The 21028-nt window shown below is 44.7% G+C and overlaps 1 protein-coding gene across 1 annotated transcript in view; it reads left to right on the top strand.

Moving 5' to 3' along the window:
• Positions 1-17176: 17176 nt before the first annotated feature.
• Positions 17177-21028, top strand: part of MYO15B (myosin XVB) — a 78310-nt gene continuing 74458 nt past the window's right edge. Inside the window, exons 1-4 of the mRNA XM_056848389.1 lie at positions 17177-17326; positions 17648-17773; positions 19112-19189; positions 20348-20496. Of these exons, the coding sequence (XP_056704367.1) occupies positions 17177-17326; positions 17648-17773; positions 19112-19189; positions 20348-20496 (503 nt within the window). The remainder of the gene's footprint in view (positions 17327-17647; positions 17774-19111; positions 19190-20347; positions 20497-21028) is intronic.

Genomic DNA, 21028 nt, shown 5'->3' with positions numbered 1-21028 from the left:
GTGGGCTGCGCCCCCCTGGTGCCTCGTTTTCTGAGGCCCACCGCTGGCTGCCCTCCCACCTGGGAGGGGGGAGGGGGGCGCCCTGCAGGCCTTCTCTTGGGGGCCTCCCCTGGGGTTGCCAACCTCCAGGTGGTGGCTGGAGACCTGGCAACCCTAGCCTCTCCCCCCCACGGGAGATCTACACCTGTTATGGCCCCCGAAAGATGTTATAAATGTGCGAATGGCCCTTGGCAGGAAAAAGGTTCCCCACCCCTGCTTTACAAGATGCTCGTGGCATAATTGAAGATCTGTTTGATTCTAGACAAGACCTTTCTATTCCGACTCACTTTCTTTTATGTTTAGTGGATATCATTTTTGAAAATAATTTTTTTAGATACCGGGATTCCTTTTTTCTTCAGACGCGAGGAGTAGCCATGGGCGCAGCCTGCGCTCCGTCCGTGGCTAACGTTTTTATGATAGCATTTGAAAATGCTTCACTGATGTTTGATCCCATGTTTCAGGATCACGTGGTCACTTATTTTCGTTATATTGATGATTTATTTTTCATCCTCAAGTCGTCTTCTTCATATGAGCCATTTTCACTTTGGCTCAACTCAATTCTAATTTGACGTTTACAGGACAAATGAATAGGTCTAGTCTTCCTTTCTTAGATGTGGAGGTCATTAGGACCCGGGAGAATCTTGTGGCGGTAAAGCCATACCGGAAACCCACCGATGTGGGAGCTGGTCTCCACTTTACCTCTCATCATCCACTACATCTCCGGCGAAACTTACCTTATAGCCTTCTATTAAGATTGAGACGTAACTCCACCCACAATGAAGATTTTTTGGCAGCGGCTCGGGTGTGTAACAGGAATTTTTTAGAGAGGGGTTATAAGCAATCCATCATTACAGAGTCTCTCAGAAAAGTGGCTCTTAAGGATCGGGATTCCCTACTTCGTCCCTATAAGAGGGATATTACTAAGCAGCCTAGAATACAGGCTTCTTTAGAATTCAATCATCTCTCATTTGAAATACAGAAGATCATTCGTAAACATTGGCACATCATAGATAGCATACCAGGATGCTCAATACCACCTATCATCAGACTTAGAAGGACAAAATCTTTTCGCAATATGTTGGTTAAGACTGACAGATTACCGGAACAACAGGGCAATCTACCATCCGGGCATTTTAAATGTGGCGCATGCGCCTTTTGCCCGTCTAGCCTTTCTATTAAGGAAGTCAGTTCCTCGAGTTCCAATTTTAAGTACACTCTTAAACAATTTACCAACTGTGCGTCTAAGAACGTGGTCTACGCGATTATTTGTCCGTGCCTTTTGATGTACATCGGGTCCACACGCCGCCAATTAAAATTAAGAATTGGCGAGCACAAAGCGCGGATACGCTCTAGGACCCTGGAGGCACCGCTCACGAGCCATTTCTTGGAGAAGGGGCACTCCGACTCAGATTTGTCTTTTTTTGCTTTGTGGCAATATAAACATCGAAAATATCAGATGGAAGATGTTTCAAAAATTTTGCATAGACGCGAAATGCAGCTCATTTTTTTGTTCAAAACAATGGCTCCCATGGGCTTGAACAATGAGTTTGATCTTTCCAGCTTTCTTTAAGTTTTTTCAGCAAGACTCCCCTAGCTGTTAATTGGTCTCAGCTGTAGCTAGCATATTTCTTTCCTGCATCTAGCAGAGCAGTTACCAGCCCTCAGAGAGACAGAACCATTTGGTCAGCTGGTCATTGGTAGGTATGGAACTAATTTGATTATGGGATGTACATGATTATCATGTATAAGATTATTCTCTAGGTATGTGGTGTGTTATTTACTTTTTCTAGAGGTCTATGGATCCGCTTCAAAGAAGGAACACCAACTGAAGAAGCATTTCTGGCGAAACGTACACAAATCCGGAGGTGGCGTTTTGAATTTATGAATTAACTTTTTTTGTTTGAATTATTGAACTATTGGAACTTGAACTATTGCAACGGTGGACTCTTGGACTTTCTATGATTCACGTGTCTCTATAGGACTTTTTTGGACTCTTTTTTGAGTCTTTTTTGAGTTTGTATTAAATAAGGGCGATTGTACCCTATATTGTTCTACACGGAGATTCATGGTGATGTAACCTTTATAATTTATGTTATACCGTATAGTTTCTTTAATACAAGAGAGTTCTGCTTCATATTTCAATGGAGAATTTTTTATACTGAACTACTATTGAAAGTGTATAGTGAGCTGGTGCTGTTGATTGATTTGACTGTGGTTATTCAGCATACGTTTTTATTGTTTAGCAGTACCTGGAGGTTGGCAACCCTATCTAGGAGCTGCATGCTGTTGCTCACACTTGTACCAGAGAAAGACAAATTGACACCTTAACTGAAACCCTGATACATCCATAGGTTTTGCAGATCTTTGTATTCTTTCAAATACCTGCAACACCTCTTTGACCAGAGAGGGTTAAGCGTCATACACCTTTTAAAATAAACTAATTAGTCCTTTTTTCTTTTCTTTTTTTTTGTATTCTCAGGGAAGTCTGTGAAAGCTCCGTATTGCTATGCCTGAAAAAGAGATTCCATCTCAATTTGATTTATGTATGGCTATTACATTCTTAACATCTGTTGGTGGTTTGGGATTATTTCTTCACACAAGAAATTGGGAAGTATTTCTTCACACAACACATAGTTAAATTGTGGAACTCCCTGCTCCAGGATGTGTTGATGGCTGCCAACTTGGAAGGCTTTAAGAAGGGAGTGGACATGTTCATGGAGAAGAGGGATATTCATGGCTACTAGTAAAAATGGATACTAGTCATGATGCATACCTATTCTCTCCAGGATCAGAGGAGCATGCCTATTATATTAGGTGCTTTGGAACACAGGCGGGACGGTGCTGCCACAGTCATCTTGTTTGTGGGCTTCCTAGAAGCACCTGGTTCTCCACTGTGTGAACAGACTGCTGGACTTGATGGGCCTTGGTCTGATCCAGCATGACCTTTCTTATGGGATAAGAAATACTTGTGTGTCTATGTAAGAGAGAGAGGTGTAGGGGGGAGAATTCTGATTTCCAGCATGGGGAGTCATGGTGAAAGTGCTTGTGGTTCAGTGTGGCCTCTGTCATGTGGGCAGTAGGGTCCAATAAAAGGGAGTTCAGCTTTGAAATTGCTACACCTTTGTGCGTAGCCAATGAGTATAAGCCAAGCCAAGTCAAGCCGTTCTCTGTTTCTTCCTAGACCTACATTGGGCAGATCTTGGTTTGCTTCAATCCATTCAAGCCCTTCAGTGTGTATTCAGAGGATGTGATGATCCAACATCAGAAAGGGATGCTCTCCAGAAGTGCACCGTATGTCTGTATTTCCCTCCTATTCTGACAATCCTCTTTATAATTATCCGCCCAAATGCTGCCTTTTCCTGGGACTTCTGGGATCATTTCACTAGGACAAAGTGAAGGTGACTGTACTGGGAATTTCTGTAAACAGTTGACTCAGGCAGAGGTCTTTCACATCACCTACTTGCCTAGTCCCTTTAACTGGAGATGCCGGGGATTGAACCTAGAATCTTCTGCATTCCAAGCAGATGCTCTAGCACTGAGCCATGGCCCCTCCGTGGAAACAAGAAGAATTAAAGGCTTATCTGTACACTTCAGTCTCACCATTGGAATATAGGAACTATATCCATTACAATGTCCTCACAGATATCCCCGCCTTGCCCCTCCATCAACCCCGCTTCCTACAACCAATAATGTATTTGCAAAATTATCTGTCAGTCAGGATATTGTTGCTGATGCTGATTTTTAATTCAAATGGATCGGGAATAACTTTGATACAAGCTGAAAATTTGGGAGGCCCAAGTAATGAAGTGGAATTTTCTTTTTTCTGCTTGTCTAGACATATTTTTGCCATCACAGAAATGGCGTACACCTTCTCTCAGAGCTCTGAGCAAGAGCAGTGTATTGTCATCAGGTAAGAGAGAAAAGCCAGCTCTTCTGAGAGTTCTTCTGTCTTGCTTCTTCACCACTGACTTTGTGGAGAGACACAAGTGTCATTAAAGCCACTGCTTCGCTCCCTAGTACCTACGCCTTGGGGGGAAGAAAAGCTTTGAATCTATTCCTCAGGCATTCTCTCTCTTTAGTGATCTTGCTGCGTTAGCAGCTAACTAGTACCTATACAATGTGTGGGTGAGTTGGGGGGACATCAGAACTCCTCTTTGGCAATCCAGCTAGGAGATACTTTCCTTGGTCTAGAAGAGAAGAAGAGTTGGTTTTTTATATGCTGACTTTCTCTACCACTTAAGGAAGAACCAAACTGGCTTACCATCACCTTCCCTTCCCCTCCCCCCAACAAACACCCTGTGAGGTAGGTGGGGCTGAGAGAGCTCTAAGAGAATTGTGACAAGCCCATGGTCACCCAGCTGGCTTCATGTGTGGGAGTGGGGAAATAAATCCAGTTCAGCAGATTAGCCTCCACCGCTCATGTGTAGGAATGGGGAATCAAACCCTGTTCTCCAGATTAGAGTCCACCGATCCAAACCACCACTCTTAACCACTACACCATTAGGAAGAAAGGAGTTACTTGTTGTCCATCTCCTCAAATATACATCCTAACTTAGGACCTTGTGCAGAAGAACATCATACATGGGAGGAAAAAACTGCTTATACTTGGCCTCTTTAGTATAATTTATGGAGGAACCCATCATCCCTAGAGGAAAGAGTTCCTGGAGCATTATTGCGTTGCAATTAAACTAGCACACTGCTCCTTTGTTTCAGCTTATGAATTAATCTCATTATGAGTTAAGCTGCTCTTTTTAGCAGGGCCACTGTGCTACAGTGTGCTGGTAGATGATTACTGGTCTGTCAACCTAAATAACAGTGCTTGTCCTGGGATTTTTTCCCTTTTAATGTTTCCTACTGCAGTGGACACAGTGGCTCAGGGAAGACTGAAGCTGCCAAAGCAGTTGTCCTGTACTTGTCCAGGTTGTACCAGCGGCAGGACAGCTATGGCAAGAAACAGGTATCTTTTTATCATACCGTAGTTAATGAATGTACCTTTATTTGACACTGGCGATATGCTTGATTCTGTTCATCACACTGAACTGATATAATCCTTGCCCCCAACAAGTGTACAATTCACTATACATTCATGATGTGAGAATAGACCACACTGATATCAACTGGGGTTACTACCACATGGTGTGTTTAGAACTAAGGTCCAAGGAAGAGGACAGGGAAAAAGTGAAGGGGAGGCCAAGATCTGATGATACAGAAGAAGGGAGGAGGGGGCTAGCAACAATGTGTGGCTCAATGGATTGAGACTTTAAGCTTGGATTAGGTTTGGATCTCACCTCCGGGACAAACTTATTGTGTAGCCTCAGACAAATCACTATCTGTTACGTTATCTATGTGTGAAATGCTGATGAGGGCAAACATTAGAAGGACTCTGAATGTTCCTAGTAAATTGAAAGTGTCAGTTTATAAATGATGTGTCAACAATTTTGAGAAATGCTCACAAGAGTATAGTGAAGATTTGAAACGACTATTGCTGAAAGTTAAAGAGAAAGTGCCAAAGCAGGACTACAGATGAACATCAAGAAAACAAAAGTAATGACTACAGGAGATTTACACAACTTTAAGGCTGACAATAAGGAAATTGAAATTGTTCAAGACTTTCTATTCCTAGGATCCATCATCAACCAAAAGGGAGACTGCAGCCAAGAAATCAGAAGTTGACTGAGACTAGGAAGGGCAGCCATGAAGGAGCTAGAAAAGATTTTGAAGTGTAAGGATGTGTCACTGGCCACCAAGACTAGATTAATTTATGCAATCGTATTTCCTATTACTATGTATGGGTGTGAAAGCTGGACAGTGAAGAAAGCTGATAGGAAGAAAATAGATTCCTTTGAAATGTGGTGTTGGAGGAGAGTGTTGTGGATACCGTGGACTGCCAAAAAAACAACAACAACAGCAGTGGGTTAAAGATCAAATCAAGCCTGAACTGACCCTAGAAACTAAAATGACTAAACTGAGGCTATCGTATTTTGGTCACATCATGAGACGACAAGAGTCACTGGAAAAGACAGTCATGCTAGGAAAAGTTGAGGGCAGCAGGAAAAGAGGAAGACCCAACAAGAGATGGACTGACTCAATAAAGGAAGCCACAGCGCTCAATTTGCAAGATCTGAGCAAGGCTGTCAAGGATAAGACATTTTGGAGGATTTTCATTCATAGAGTCGCCATGAGTCAGAAGCAATTTGACGGCACTTAACACACACACACACACACACACAGAGGATATAAATGATGTGTCAACAATTTTGAGAAATGCTCACAAGAGTTTCTCTCATCCTTTCATTTATCTGAGCAAGGCTGTCAAGGATAAGACATTTTGGAGGATTTTCATTCATAGAGTCGCCATGAGTCAGAAGCAATTTGACGGCACTTAACACACACACACACACACACACAGAGGATATAAATGATGTGTCAACAATTTTGAGAAATGCTCACAAGAGTTTCTCTCATCCTTTCATTTATCTGTCTTTACAGCTAATATTTCTCTGATGATAATTATAACAGTCACTGCTGCCATTTAAACCCAAATATTATCCATTATAGCATCATCATCACTAAAAACTGAGGTTGATCTGAGTTATAAATTGCTTCCATCCCCTTAGCATCATTTATTCTAGGAAAAAATATTTTTCAGGAATAACAACATCTCCCTTTCCCTTAAAGTCATGCGATGTGCTACCAATCCTGGAAAGCTTTGGCAATGCGAAGACCATCTTAAACGACAACTCTAGCCGTTTTGGGAAATTCTTGCATGTCCATCTGAGACAGTGAGTAAAGAAGGGAAATCAGTTATTGAATACAGTAATGGAGGGTAAGTCTATCAGATTAACACGATAGCTAAATAAATTTGCTGCGTCCAGAAGAGCTATGTACTTCTGGGTGTCATATCTTGGGGGTAGTCACCTAGGGATGTATGTCATGTCCTTTCTTCTGAGTAGGGAAAATCATCCATAGCTATGTACCAAAAAAGATTTCAGCCTGTCTGTAGCATGTGGCTGTGCTGTTCTCAGAAACAGTGCCTAATGAGAGTCCTGTTTGAATGATGCTGGATGGTGAAGATGTATCTGAAGCAGTCTTTGCTGAAAACCATGAGGAAGTAACCAGACCAGTCTACAGAAATCACCATTTGGATAGACTGACATAGATCCAGTGTTGATTATATTTCAAACAATTGTGGGGGGATATGAGATCTAGCTTCCTTGGCTCATAGAAAGGGCTCAAAAATTCCATCACTTTAAGCTTCCAAATATGGATTCAGATATCAATTTGCAATATTCTTCAAACTGGATCAAAAGACCATCAAACATTTTATCATAGCCCTTCACTGCTCTACAGATTGCATTTAGTTGCAGACCTGTATCTCAGTTCTCATCTTTTGCTTATGAATGCTACTAAACCCTCTTCCTGGCTCCCTGTATGAAGTCCATAGTCAGGGTGTGAGTTAAACTGACCCAACTTATACCAATTTCTGTCTCTCAAAGCGGACTCATGGTGGGCATGTCAGTCTCTCAGTATGTTTTGGAAAAGTCTAGAGTTGTTTTTCAGGTAAGAGCCAGCATTCTTGCATGCCAGGTGAGTGCTCCTTTTGTATGTCTGTATGTACAGAATTCTGCTCTGAGAAATCCGAAATCTGTGAATTGCAAATCCACATTGTTTGTTGATTGTGACATACATGTAGGAAAGAGGACTGGGATGTGGGGCACACTAATGAGTGATTTGTAAAAGCATGAGTTTGGCCTAGACATTAGCTGACTGCTCCCACTGTGAGAAAACTCTACATCTCTAAACAGGAGGATGCCTCACCTGCTAAAGCACCTGTAAAAATCTGAAGGGGAGGGGCTGTGGCTCAGTGGAAGAAGGTCCCAGGTTCAGTCCCTGGCATCTCCAATTAAAAAGGACCTGGCAGTAAGTAGGTGATGTGAAAGACCTCTACCTTAGACCCTGCAGAGCCACTGCTAGTCTGAGTAGCCAGTATTGGCCTTGAGATACTGATGGTCTGATTCATTATGAGATAGCTTCATATGGAGTTCCTTAACAATGGAACAGAAAGACAAATGGGCATTTAGTGGTCTGTAACCATGGGTTAACTTTTTTTTTAAATCAAAGGAGTTTGGACAAACTTCAGTCCCCTCCACTGTCCATGGCAGCTATTGTGAAGCAGAGAAAACTACTGGCAGAGAACACCTTATTTTGTTTCACAAGCAACATCTCCTTCCTCAGTTTGTTATGCTACTGAGCCATGGAATAGGCTGGACAGCAAGAATAAGCTGCCTTTTTGTTTTTTTTTAGGGCCGTGGGGAAAGAAGCTTCAATGTGTTTTACGAGCTCCTGGCTGGCCTGTCAATAGGACAGAAAGAAGAACTTTATCTGCAGGAGGCTGAGACTTATTTTTACCTAAACCAGGCAAGTGAATGGGTGTCTTCAGAGATGTGGCTTACCACTGCTGTGCTTGTCTTGTTACCAAACAGTATATTGAAGGACTCCCCTTCCCCCAGGAGCAGCCTTTCATGGGGGCGTTCTGGGCTGCAGTGGGAGGATGGAGGCGAGAAACGTCAAGCTCCGCTGATGGAAATCCAGCCACAGAAATGCTCTGGTGGATCCAAGTCAAAGGTGGTGGAAAATAGAGCTTTTAAATACAAAGGATATCTCTGTACTTCAGTTAAAACATGGTGTAGTGGTTAAGATCGGTGGTTGGAGCGGTGTACTCTGATCTAGAGAACCGGGTTTGATTCCCTACTCCTCCACATGAGCGGCGGAGGCTAATCTGGTGAACTGGATTTGTTTCCCCACTCCTACACATGAAACGAGCTGGGTGACCTTGGGCTAGTCCAGGGGTGGGGAACATCAGGTCCAGGGGCCGTATTAGGCCTGCGAAATCATTTGGTCTGGCCCTGCAGGGGTCCTGGCAGATCTCTAGCTCAGAAGGATGCTGCCCTGCCTGAATCTCTTGGGCCCAGCTGGGGACGGCAGAGCTCAAAAGCGAGTCACTCTATGTGGCAGACACTCGGAGCTGTCTCCAATCATGCCTCTTGGCTAAATGTTTGACCAAATATAGCAGGCTAATTTTTAAGTTGATAAGTTTTGTATGGCCCACGAATGATGTTATAAATATCCAAATGGCCCTTGGCAGAAAAAAGGTTCCCCACCCCTGGGCTAGTCACACGAGGAGTGCGAACAGGTCTCTGGAAAGGCAGCATATATGGTACATTTTCTAAATAAATAAATGAAATAAATATGAGAACAAGCTAAGTTCATCTATGTATCTGAAACTGGCCTTTAATCTAAGTCAATCAGAGCTGAGGCTGCCTGATAATAAATGAAAAGAAGAACTTATGATCTTACAGCGCAATAAGAAATGAATGTGATACAAAGCTTTTGATTTGCTGCTTTGGCCTTGCCACTTCCAATTCTGGTATGTTTTTGAAAATATATTATTTCTGGTTTTAATTCACTTATTCTCACTTGTGTTTATATAGAAAACTCTGTAGATGTGGAGACTGGAAAGTAGAATTACTTACATCTGTATTTATTAGAATGTTCCTTCTATAAATCTGTCTTCAAGAAGTACTTGGTATTTATTTTACTTTGGAGTGCAAGGTCTGTTTCGTACTAAACCCAAATCAACTAATTTGAATCCCGCAGTGTGGCTCTGTTTGCTTTAAAAACAAGGGAGGGCTCGGTCTCCACCAATATTGTCCATTATACTAGTGACCAGTCATCTGGAATAATTTTCATATGCTTAGAATGATGGAAATCCCTTATGTTATGTCTCAGAGTTACTCTACTTGTACATTAATTAATACAAACAGCTATAAAGCAATCTGCATTGGTCTGTAAATCCCTTCCTTTTGGGATAATTGTTCCCTAATAGTGCAAAAGAAGGAAGATCTGGAGCTCAATTTGCTGTTGAGAGGACAAGCAACATAGCTCCTTGAGGAGCAGTAGGCCATGTGAACACATAAAGCTGCCTTATACCAAGTCAGAGCCCTGGCAGCCTGCCTTTTATCCTGCAACACATCTTGGGTGGTTGTGGGAGCCTTGAAAATGGAATGGGTTGGGGGAGCCGCAACAATGATGGCGAATCAGGTAAAATCCTCTCCTTCTCTCTTTTCCACAGATACAAGCCATAAGCAGAAGAGGGAAAAAGAGGTAATTTTACTTGGTTCTCCGTTGTCACTGCAGCATTATCCAGTAGCGCATTTTGCTTGTGAGGTTGTCCTGATCATCGGAGAAGAGTTTAGGTCAACTCCCTTCTTGAATGCTTCCATTTAATCCAATCCACACTGGCTTGGGTTTTGGCAGTCCTCACATGACAACATTGTGATACTTTCTAGTGAAAAACATTCTCAGCATCTTTCCTTGACCTTGGTTTCTACACTGTGGCATATATTGGCCTCCTTGGTTCTCCCTGTGAATGTACGTTGAAATTTGGCTTTGGATTTTGGCAGTGAGGGGCTACAGGCTGCCGAGAGAAAGGTACATAATGCTTGCTCATTCCTATCTTTGGATCTGTGTTGCTTTTTCATAGGGCAGAGTGTGCAAGCTTTCAGGAAAGCAAGATGATCAAGATTTTCTGGTCCTGATTAAGGCTCTCCGGGTGCTAGGCCTCTCTGATGACCAGCTGACCTCCATCTGGGCAGTGCTTGCTGGTATTCTACAGCTGGGAAACATCTGTTTTACCTCATGTGAAGTATGTTGCATTTTTACTCATTCAAGGTGTTATTGTCAAAGCCTCCCAAGTCAGTGGGAATCATCCTTCAGTATTTTTCATTTGATCCAAATTTATTCCTTTCCTGGTTATGTCAGAGAAGGGCAGAGCTGGCTCTTCAGTCACTTCTACACCCAAATAAGGGCCAAATTACACTTTAGAGAGTCAGTTAGGAGCCATGAACTCTAATCTAGAGAACCAGGTTCGATTCCCCACTCCTCCACATGAACTGCGGACTCTAATCTGGTGAACGGGGTTTGTTTCCTCACTCCTACACAGGAAGCCTGCTGGGTGACCTTGGGCTAGTCACAGTTCTCTTCGAGCTCTCTCAGCCCCACCTACCCCACAAGGTGTCTGTTGTGGGGAGAGGAAGGGAAGGATATTGTAGGCCGGTTTGGTTCTCCTTAAAAGGTAGAGAAAATCGGCATATAAAAACCAACTCTTCTCCTTCTGTTTTTATGTTCTTTGGTGAGTCGGGTTGGGGTTCCCCAGAACCAAGCCACACAGCAGCTAAGAGAAGTGTCGTTTTAAAAACAGCAGGAGCCTGATTCATCTTGGACCCATGGCATCAGGAAGGAGAAGCTCCTGCGTTCCCCTCCACGCCATTTTCCCTAGCCAAAATGGCCTCAGCAGGGAGTTATTTGCATAACCTTGGAGCTGCACATGCTCAGAATGTTCCACATGCAGCCCCGGTTACATACATAACTCCCAATCAGGCCATTTCAGCGAAGGAAAATGGTCCACAGGGGGAGGCAGCAGCCCCTCCTTCCCTGACACCGCAGTTCCAGGCAGAACTGGGCTCCTGCCATTTCAAAAGGACGCTCCCTGCTGCTGTGTTACTGCGAGGAAAGTGAGCCGGCTCTGGGGAACTCTGACCTGGCTTGCCAAAAAACATAACATGCAGTCTGGATATAAGCCATCAGTTTTTAGCTGTCAGTTTCTCTGGCTTTACCCGTTAAAGCCTGTCTGCTTCAGTAGAGAACCTCAATAGAAAATCCAATCTGTGTACGACCTTTGAGCCAGAACCCGGCTACTAAATATGTCAAGGAGGTGAAAGGAACAGCTCTTAAAACCAACCAAAGCAAAATCTCTTGAGTTTTACCCTTACGGTATACCATCCCTATATAACAATAAGCAGTGTACAGTGCCATTGTTCCCTTTTGGTCGGATGACTTAGGATTTCATGTTTGCCACAAGTAATCTCTTCATTCTCTCTCTTTCGTATACATGCACCGAACAGAAAGAATCCTTTGAGCTTGCAGTGATCCCCAGTGAAACAGAAATCCAAATTGTGGCCAATTTGTTGCATATCTCAGCAGATCTCCTTCAAAGGGCCATTACCCACCGTGTCACAGTGAGTAACTCAAATAGCCTTTTCCCCTTGTTTCTGCCACTCACTTTCTTACCTAAGTCTTTTCCCTCCACAGCGTATTCATGGCTGAGTAATGCTGGTTGTGTCGTGGTGCGATGTTAGAAGAGGATAAGCAAACATCCCTGCATCTCCCCGCGAAATGCCTCACGTTTTTGTAAGGGTCCCTGTCGGACTCTCGAAAATGTTTGGACAGGAGACTCATAAAATGTGCATGTGTGCACACGAGACAGGTGTCCCCTCTCTTCCTGCTGGTTCCTCCCTCCCCAAGCCACCAACCTCGCCTTCCTGAAAAGGGCAGGGAAGTAACACGTTGCAGGGGAAAACTTTTTAAATAGAAGTTGGGCTCAGACCTGAACCTTTCTTTCCTGTAAATTACTCCAGTAAGTTACTCTTCCCTAGCATGACTTCCTGCCAGGACTCATGGGAGCTGTGATTTCCCCAGCCTCCTAAATTGAAATGAAAGGTTGAGTAAACTGCTCTCTCCAAACAGCTGATAGCAGCTACTGCCCAGCTGCCTTTGTGATGATGAGCGCAGCCCACGGCACTGACCCAAGTACCCTTAAAATTGCAAACAAATTATTTGGTGTGAATATAGGTGGTGATCAGCTCAAGAGAAATTGGGCACTGTGGGCAGGGTAGCTTTTGATTTTCAAGCATGTTATTTATGAGGCTCTTAGGGCCGAGCTAGATTTGATGGAAACCTGCTCCTTCAGGGATGGGGTACCTCCTCTAAGGGTTCTGAAATGGGACATATTACTAATGTGTGGAGTTTTGCGCTCCCACTTGGGTGTAAGTGCTCAGTTCCTCCCATGGGGTGCTAAGTGCCCTCACTGTGCATTTCTCACCATCGTAAAGCCCTGTGTGCTCTAAGCATGCCAGGGACCTCAAAGACAAGAGTCCAGTGCTGCATGCCCTATCATCTGAGCGACGGGGCATCCTGGCTCAGGTTTGTGTCATTCTAGGGGGAGCTGTGACTGGGTGCAGGGCTGGGGGTATGGGCAGTGTGGTGTAGTGGTTAAGAGCGGTGGTTTGGAGCGGTGGACTCTGATCTGGAGAACTGGGTTTGATTCCCCACTCCTCCACATGAGCTGCAGACTATAATCTGGTGAACTGGGTTTGTTTCCCCACTCCTACACATGAAGCCAGCTGGGTGACCTTGGGCTAGCCACACTCTCTCAGCCCCACCTACCTCACAGGGTATTGTGGGGAGGGGAAGGGAAAGATGATTGTAAGCCGGTTTGATTCTTCCGTAAGTGCTAGAGAAAGTTGGCATATAAAAACCAACTCTTCTTCTTCCACCACTGGGGAGGGGTGTGATTGGCTGTGGCCATAGTCAGCATCCTGTGCTACTCCAGGCTTTGTGAGGGGGACCTCAACTGTGTATGTGTGTGTGTGGGGGGGGATTTTGCCTTTTCTGTTGCATGGGCGCCTAATGGTTATGCTGCTTTGGTTTTTGCTAGTTCTGGGGGGCGTTCCCAGGTTGGGGCATCTTAGGGAGCCGACTACCTCCTGCCGGGCCCAGCGTGAGCCAGCCCCTTCCCCCACCGGCACAGAGAGTTTGAGCCAACAGTGCTCTAGGAGGGCTCTGCAGTGTTGCATCACTGGTGCTCAGCCATGGCGCAGAAGCAGCAGCAGGGCACTACGCCAGCGCATCTCTGAAATTCAGCAGCATGTCTCGGAGATATTCCAACATAGCCGCTGGTTGGCTCCTAATGCACTCCCCCCCCCCCCCGATTGCACTGAAACTGTTCAAGCTTTTTTGTTAAAATGTGTTTCCTGAAGCAGGTACGAAGGTCAGTATATTGTAGTGAAGGTATTTACACTCTCCATTCCATTGCTGGACTTTTAATAGGCCTTGTCAGTCATTTCTGCTTTTGAAAAAGTAAGACCCCCCCCCAAGATGATACAGACTGATGGTTTTATCCCAACTCCCACAAGTAATTTGTGAAGGTTTGGAGGCTGACAAAAGGATCAAGGTTGCTGATAGCTTTTTAAAGACATAGTGAATTGGCTAACAAAGGACAGCTCTCCTTAATAACAAAATGATAAATAAATATCTCAGGCCTTCAGAGACTGAGGCAATATTGGCACTTACCACAAGTGCATGTACAGTATCTGTTATTCCTCCCCTACCACTTGAAGTTATGAAATAATCAACACCTGAATATACAAAGATGGATGCACAAAGAAGAAAAATATGTTGCATCTCTGAATCAGCCAAGGACTTCCAATCACAAATTTTTGTTAAATTAAGCATTTTCAATCGCTCATAGGCTTCTTCTTTGTTTGAGGATATAAAAGTTCCCACCTGTCTAAACAAAGAGTGTCTCTTTCTCCCCAGGAAACATGCTATGACCAGATAGTGACTCCTTTGTCAGTAGAAAGTGCTATTGATGCCAGGTAAACCTTTGTTGCTTCTCTTTCTCTTTTTGTTGCTTGTGGGTTGTTCATCTTCATAATTTTTTCCTTTTTTTTGTTTTTGTTTGCTCTCCCCTATGCATTCAGGGATGCTATTGCCAAGGATTTGTACTCCTTGCTCTTTGATTGGCTGCTGATGAAGATCAATGAGTGGCTGGCCCCTGTGGAAGTGGACAGCAGTATTGGCATTGTTGACATACAAGGCTTTGAGGTCACTTCCTGAGCTTATTCTTCTGTCCTATGCTAGTGTACTTGCAAGAGTTTGGCTGGATAGTCATTGCAGAGCTAGAGAAGGTGCAGAAAAGAGCAACCAAAATGATCAGGGGCCTGGAGCAACTGCCCTATGAGGAGCGGTTAAAACGCTTAGGGCTGTTTAGCTTGGAAAGAAGGCGGTTAAGGGGAGACATGATAGAGGTCTATAAAATTATGCATGGTATGGAGAAAGTGGACAGGGAGAAGCTTTTCTCCCTCTTTCATAATATTAGAATGTGTGGGTGAGAGATTCGAAACAGACAAAAGGGAGTATTTCTTCACACAACGCATAGTTAAATTGTGGAACTCCCTGCCTCAGGATGGGGTGATGGCTGCCAACTTGGAAGGCTTTAAGAGGGGAGTGGACATGTTCATGGAGGAGAGGAATATTCATGGCTACTAGTAAAAATGGATACTAGTCATGATGCATACCTATTCTCTCCAGGATCAGAGGAGCATGCCTATTATATTAGGTGCTGTAGAACACAGGCAGGACAATGCTGCTGCAGTCGTCTTGTTTGTGGGCTTCCTAGAGGCACCTGGTTCTCCACTGTGTGTACGAACTGCTGCACTTGATGGGCCTTGGTCTGATCCAGCATGGCCTTTCTTATGTTCTTATGTTGGAAGGCTTTTCCATATATACAAAAGTGGAAACTCATTTGAATGACAAGAAAGCAAGCTGAGAGATTCAGGAGTGGCCATTGTCAAAGAGAAGATTGAGGGAATTTGAGAGCTGAGATTATTATCATGAGGAATAGACATTGAAGTTGTGCAGGGTGGATAGTAATTTCCTTGACATTTGCTGCAAATAATGAGTTCTTATGTATGGCCTGGTTGACTTGTAGTGTGAGCTAGAAATTAGAAAGAAGTTTGTGTGGTTCTGTGTATTCACAGGATCTTGGGGTGAACAGCCTGGAGCAACTATGCATTAACTTTGCCAATGAACATCTCCAGCAGTTCTTCAGTCAGATAATCATCACCCAAGAGGAGGTAAAATTAAAATGCTAGGCATGTGTGAACGCGAGGCTGCCATGAGTGTAAGAGAGAAAGTAACGTTGTACTCAGTCACCTTCGAGATGCTGGTTAGTGATGAAAAGGCAGATTGATAAGACCCTTGATAGGCCTGTAATTCCCTTAATACAATCTTTTCACACACACACACATATATATAAGGTCTTAGTGCTCACGTAGAACTGATGCTAGGAGTTCCAGGAATAGAGCTCCTAGCCTCCCCTCCCCATCCCCATAAGAAGAAGCAGAAGAAGAGTTGTTTTTTATATGCTGACTTTCTCTACCACTTAAGGAAGATCAAACCGGCTTACAATCACCTTCCCTTCCCCTCCCCACAACAGACACCTTGTGAGGTAGGTGGGGCTGAGAGAGTTCAGAGAGAACTGTGACTAGCCCTGGATCACCCAGCTGGCTTCATGTGGAGGAGTGGGGAAACCAACCCCATTAACCAGATTAGAGTCCATCGCTCTTAACCACTACACTACGCCGGTTGAGGTGTTATTGTGTGTGTGTAAAGTGCCTTCAAGTGCCGACTTATGGCGACCCCTTTTGTGGGTTTTATGGCAAGAGACTAACAGAGGTGGTTTGCCAGTGCCTTCCTCTGCACAGCAACCCTGGACTTCCTTGGTGGTCTCCCATCCAAATACTAACCAGGACTGACCCTGCTTAGATTCTGAGATCTGATGAGATCAGGCTAGCCTGGGCCATCCAGGTCAGGGTGAGGTGTTATTAGTTATTGGTAAAACTGCTCAAGGAGGGAGGAGTCAGGTTTTTCAGAGGGGGTTGCACTGCCCTAGAAAGAGGAGGTTCATAGCTTGGGGTGCCGCCGGATACTGGCCAGTCATTCGAGACTTGGCTTCCCTCCATGGCACAGAGCACCTTTCCCAGCTTTGGCTGATATGCCAGCTGCAGCTTTTCCTTGAAAAGTGTGTTTTAGCCATGGTGAGCCATGATCTGATAGCATCCACATTAGATTCCTGCAATGAACTTTATGTGGTGCTGCCTTTGAAGACTGTCTGGAAACTTTACTTAGTTCAAACTGACTCAGTCAGATTACTGTTCTGAGCAAATCACAGGTGTCATATCATCCCTATGATGAAAGATCTGTACTGGCTGCCTGTCATTTACACGGCATAATGCAAAACGTTGGTTCTTAACTTTAAGTGTTTTGTTTTCTGTTAGCTGCCTTAGGCAGATTCTGAAGAGTATGGGATAGAAGTCTTCTAAATACATTTCAGTGTGTTACAGCAGATGTCGGGAACATTTATTTTGGGTGTACTTTTGTATGCAGGGAGCACTAAAACACTACTATCAATCTTGATTTTTTTTTTAATTCATGGCTGTGGTGGGGTTTTGTTGGGATGCCCTCTGACCACAAGGAGGAGTATACACAAGAAGAACTCATCTGGAGTCCTGTTTCCAGGATATCTATGGCATCCTGTGTGGATTTGATTGCAGCAAAGCCCCATGGAATCTTGCACATCCTGGATGATCAGACTTTGCTGCCACAGGTCAGAAATGCATTAAAGTTTCCTTTCATTCTTGCATATGGACTATAGAGTCAGTTTGTGTCCTGCAGCTAGAAACAGGAGTCTCCTGCTCAAGGTAGATCCTCTCCATGGTGGCCTCTCTTGTTAAATTGTTCCTCGTATGTTGAGTTTTGTTGACACATCCATGCCTGGCTAGCAATAGATCTTAGCCCGCTGAAACAGCTTTACAAGAGGGCCTCGGTGCTTTGTTCGTTTGAGGATTCCTTTGGCCTTCATGTGCCATTAAGGAGAGGGCTGCTTAATAATATTTCAGTGTCCATCTGAGTTTTATCTTCTACCTAGGCCACAGACCACACCTTTCTGCAGAAGTGCCATTATCATCATGCCAATAGTCCTTGGTATGCCAAGCCCAAGTTGCCTCTGCCTGTCTTCACTGTACAACATTATGCAGGACCAGTTACCTACCAGGTATGCATGGCCTTGAGCATTCCATCTCTTTCCTAGTTGTCAAGGTCTGGTGCTTAAGGGGACGCAGTTTCACTTAATTAGATGGGACAAAGGTTGGTTTTAGAAGAAGAAGAGTTGGTTTTTATATGCCAACTTTCTCTTCCACTTAAGGAATAATCAAACCGGCTTACAATCACCTTCCCTTCCCCTCCCCACAACAGTCACCCTGTGAGGTAGGTGGGGCTGAGAGAGTGTGACTAGCCCAAGGTCACCCAGCTGGCTTCATGTGTAGGTGAAGCAAATCCAGTTCACCAGATTAGCCTCCGCCGCTCACATGGAGGAGTGGAGAATCAAATCGGGTTCTCCAGATCAGAGTCCACCGCTCCAAACCACCACTCTTATCCTCTACACCACGCTGGCTCTCAACGCTTTTTTCATCACCATGCTTTACTCACCAACCACAAGCCACACACAGCAAGTAGTAATGTATAAAGCTTATATCCTGGAAAATCTTGTTGGTCTCTAAGGTGCTACTGGACCTGAATTTTGTTATCATACTACAGACTAACATCTACCCACCTGAAACTGTCTTCAAGGACAGGGCTGGTGCCAGCATACCCTGAAATGGAGCAGATGCCAGGGCCTGGGGCTTCTTGTGAGGCCCACTGCCACTGACCCACACCTACACCTTTCCCCCACCACCTGTTTTCATGACCTTCCCCATCTGTTTGCTCGAAGTGCTTCCCCACCCGTGCTGCCCAGCATCATGTAGGTGTACACGGGTGGCGCTTCGGTCACCATGGCACCATCACTCTCAGCTGCATGCTCTGGCCAGTGCTGTCCAGGAGTGGGTATGCCGAGTGGTGCAGGCAACTCAGCATGGGCAGTGAGAGGTAGGGTTGCCAGCTCTGGGTTGGGAAATACCTGGAGATTTTGGGGGTGGAGCCTGAGGTAGGTGGGGTTTAAGGAGGGGAGAGACTTCAATGGGGTATAATGCCATAGAGTCCACCTTCCAAAGTGGCCATTTTCTCCAGGTGAATTGATCTCACCTGGAGATCAGTTGTAATAATGGAAGACCACCTGGAGGTTGGCAAGCCTAGTGGGAGTGCTTGGGAGAGGGGGTCAGGATGTGGATGCTGAAAGGGAGGCATGAGGGAGGCCTGGTGGTGAGTAGATGGGGGGGGGGTCCCTGGGCACAGTCTGCCCAAGGCCTCCCAAAACCAAGAACAGGCCCGTTCAAGGATTTCTATAGGTTAATGTAATGGACATCATAGGGCTTGTATTGATAGAAGATTCAGAAGTTCAATTAACTTGAGTTTTTAAAAACCAGTGTAAGCAATGGGGAATTTGGCTTTACAGGTGCACAAGTTTCTGAATAAAAACCATGACCAACTACGACCAGAAGTCCTGGAGATCTTCTCCCAGAGCCACCTAAAGGTACAGTGAATGGTGTAGGTTACTTATTATGCCTCTGGCATACGGGCCATGTAGGTTCTTCCTTAGGTTTCGCAATCCACACAGAACTATGTCTGACATTTTCTATGCATATAAACATTAAAAGTCAGCTAAATGCAACCCAGTTTCAAATCACGCCAGGCTCAGTTGCCAAGATCCAATAGGGTTTTGGGTTAGTGTGTCCCCCCCATTCCACCCCGCTTCCAGAATTGTGATACATTTGTACACCACCCAGGGTATCCCTGAACTCTCAGATCTTCTTTGCTGCAAAGTTTTGGGAAAGATCACAGGACAGCCTGGGTGGCTGCTACGTGGGTGGGGAGATCAGATTTTCCTGGTCCTGCCCCCATGGCAGCCATTTTCACTGTCCCCTCAGTGGCCGTGGAGAGGGGGGCTTTTTTTTTTTTTACCAGCAATTGAATATTGTTATAATGATAGGGCAACCTTTGTGTTGTGTTCTCTGAAAATGTAAGTCTCTAACCCCTTTCATTGCAGAGATGTAAGGGGAAAGATATATCCTTGCATCGAAAGGGGACAGAGACTTACTTCTTTAAAAAAAACGAAAGCTGGAAATTGAGAGGACCAGATACACAGATTGTTACAGTGTTATAATGCTGTGAAATTGTCAATTAATTTAAAAAATGGGGGGGGGAAAACCCTGATGGCCTGGGGAAATGGTAATGGTTGCTGCCTGGGTGGGGACTGGGGCATGGAAACTATGGGGGAACCTGCCTGATGGAAGCCCTGTTGCTGCTGCCTTGTATCAGCAGCCACAGCAGCAACAGGAAAACCACATAAGCCTGTCTCTGTGTGGATAATATTGACAACAAGTGTCCGTAGCTATGCAAATTCTGTACAGGTTCCATCTGTAGGCATCCCGATTACTTTTCTGTAAGACATTTTGGACCAGTGGCACCTGAAGTAAAGAACATAATTCTACTCTAATGCACCATGACCTTTTAGACCATGGGGCTGGCCTGAGGAGTTTGAAACAAACCTGTTTCCTTCCACTAGATTTCCAGCCCTTAGCTAGATGCGGAGGATAAAGAGAGCTGGTCCCGTTTGCCAGCTCTTCAAGTACATTAACAGATTAATTTTTAAGCTTTATGTGTTTTGATTTTCTTTGGTTCTTCTTCAAAGCTGGTATGCAGCATTTCCCAGAGAGTCAAGGAACTGCAGGTCAGTCAGAGGAAGCCAGGACATAGAGGCCAAGGGCCGAAGCATCGTTCTTCCACACTAGTATCCAGATTCCAGCAGTCCTTGCAAGATCTCACAGCTAAGCTGAACAGGTGAGGGAATCCAGTGGTGCTGCCACCATTTTTTGTGGCAACCTTAACATACTGTGTTTGGAATGTGAGAGCATGAAGACAGGGAAAGACAGGGAAAGGGGAGATCAAAGAGAGGAATAAATGTCTGGCTACAGACACTTGGATTATGAGAACACTTGAACACTTGAAGCTGCCTTCCACTTAGTCAGACCATTGGTCCAGCAAGGTTGGTATTACCTACTCTGAATGGTAGCTGCTCTCCAGAGACTTCCACATCACTTACTACCTGGTTTTTAAAACTGGAGGTGCCGAGGATTGAACCTGGGACCTTCTGCACGCCAAGCAGATCCTCTTCCCCTGAGCCACAGTCTCTCTCTTGACTATAGTTCTGAACATTCATGTTCAATTCCTCACCCTCAACAAGCCATGCGGAGTCATATCTCATGTCTCTGTTAAAAGAGATGGATGTAATTGCAGGAGGCATGTAAGAACTGTTAACTTGCCTGAGTGCTTACCATCTTGATATGGCTCCTGTGTGAAGAAGAAGGGCTGT

The sequence above is a fragment of the Euleptes europaea genome, chromosome 1, assembly GCF_029931775.1.
Source record: "Euleptes europaea isolate rEulEur1 chromosome 1, rEulEur1.hap1, whole genome shotgun sequence".
In the NCBI taxonomy this organism is placed as follows: domain Eukaryota; kingdom Metazoa; phylum Chordata; class Lepidosauria; order Squamata; family Sphaerodactylidae; genus Euleptes; species Euleptes europaea.
This window is presented reverse-complemented; position numbering and strand designations above follow the sequence as displayed.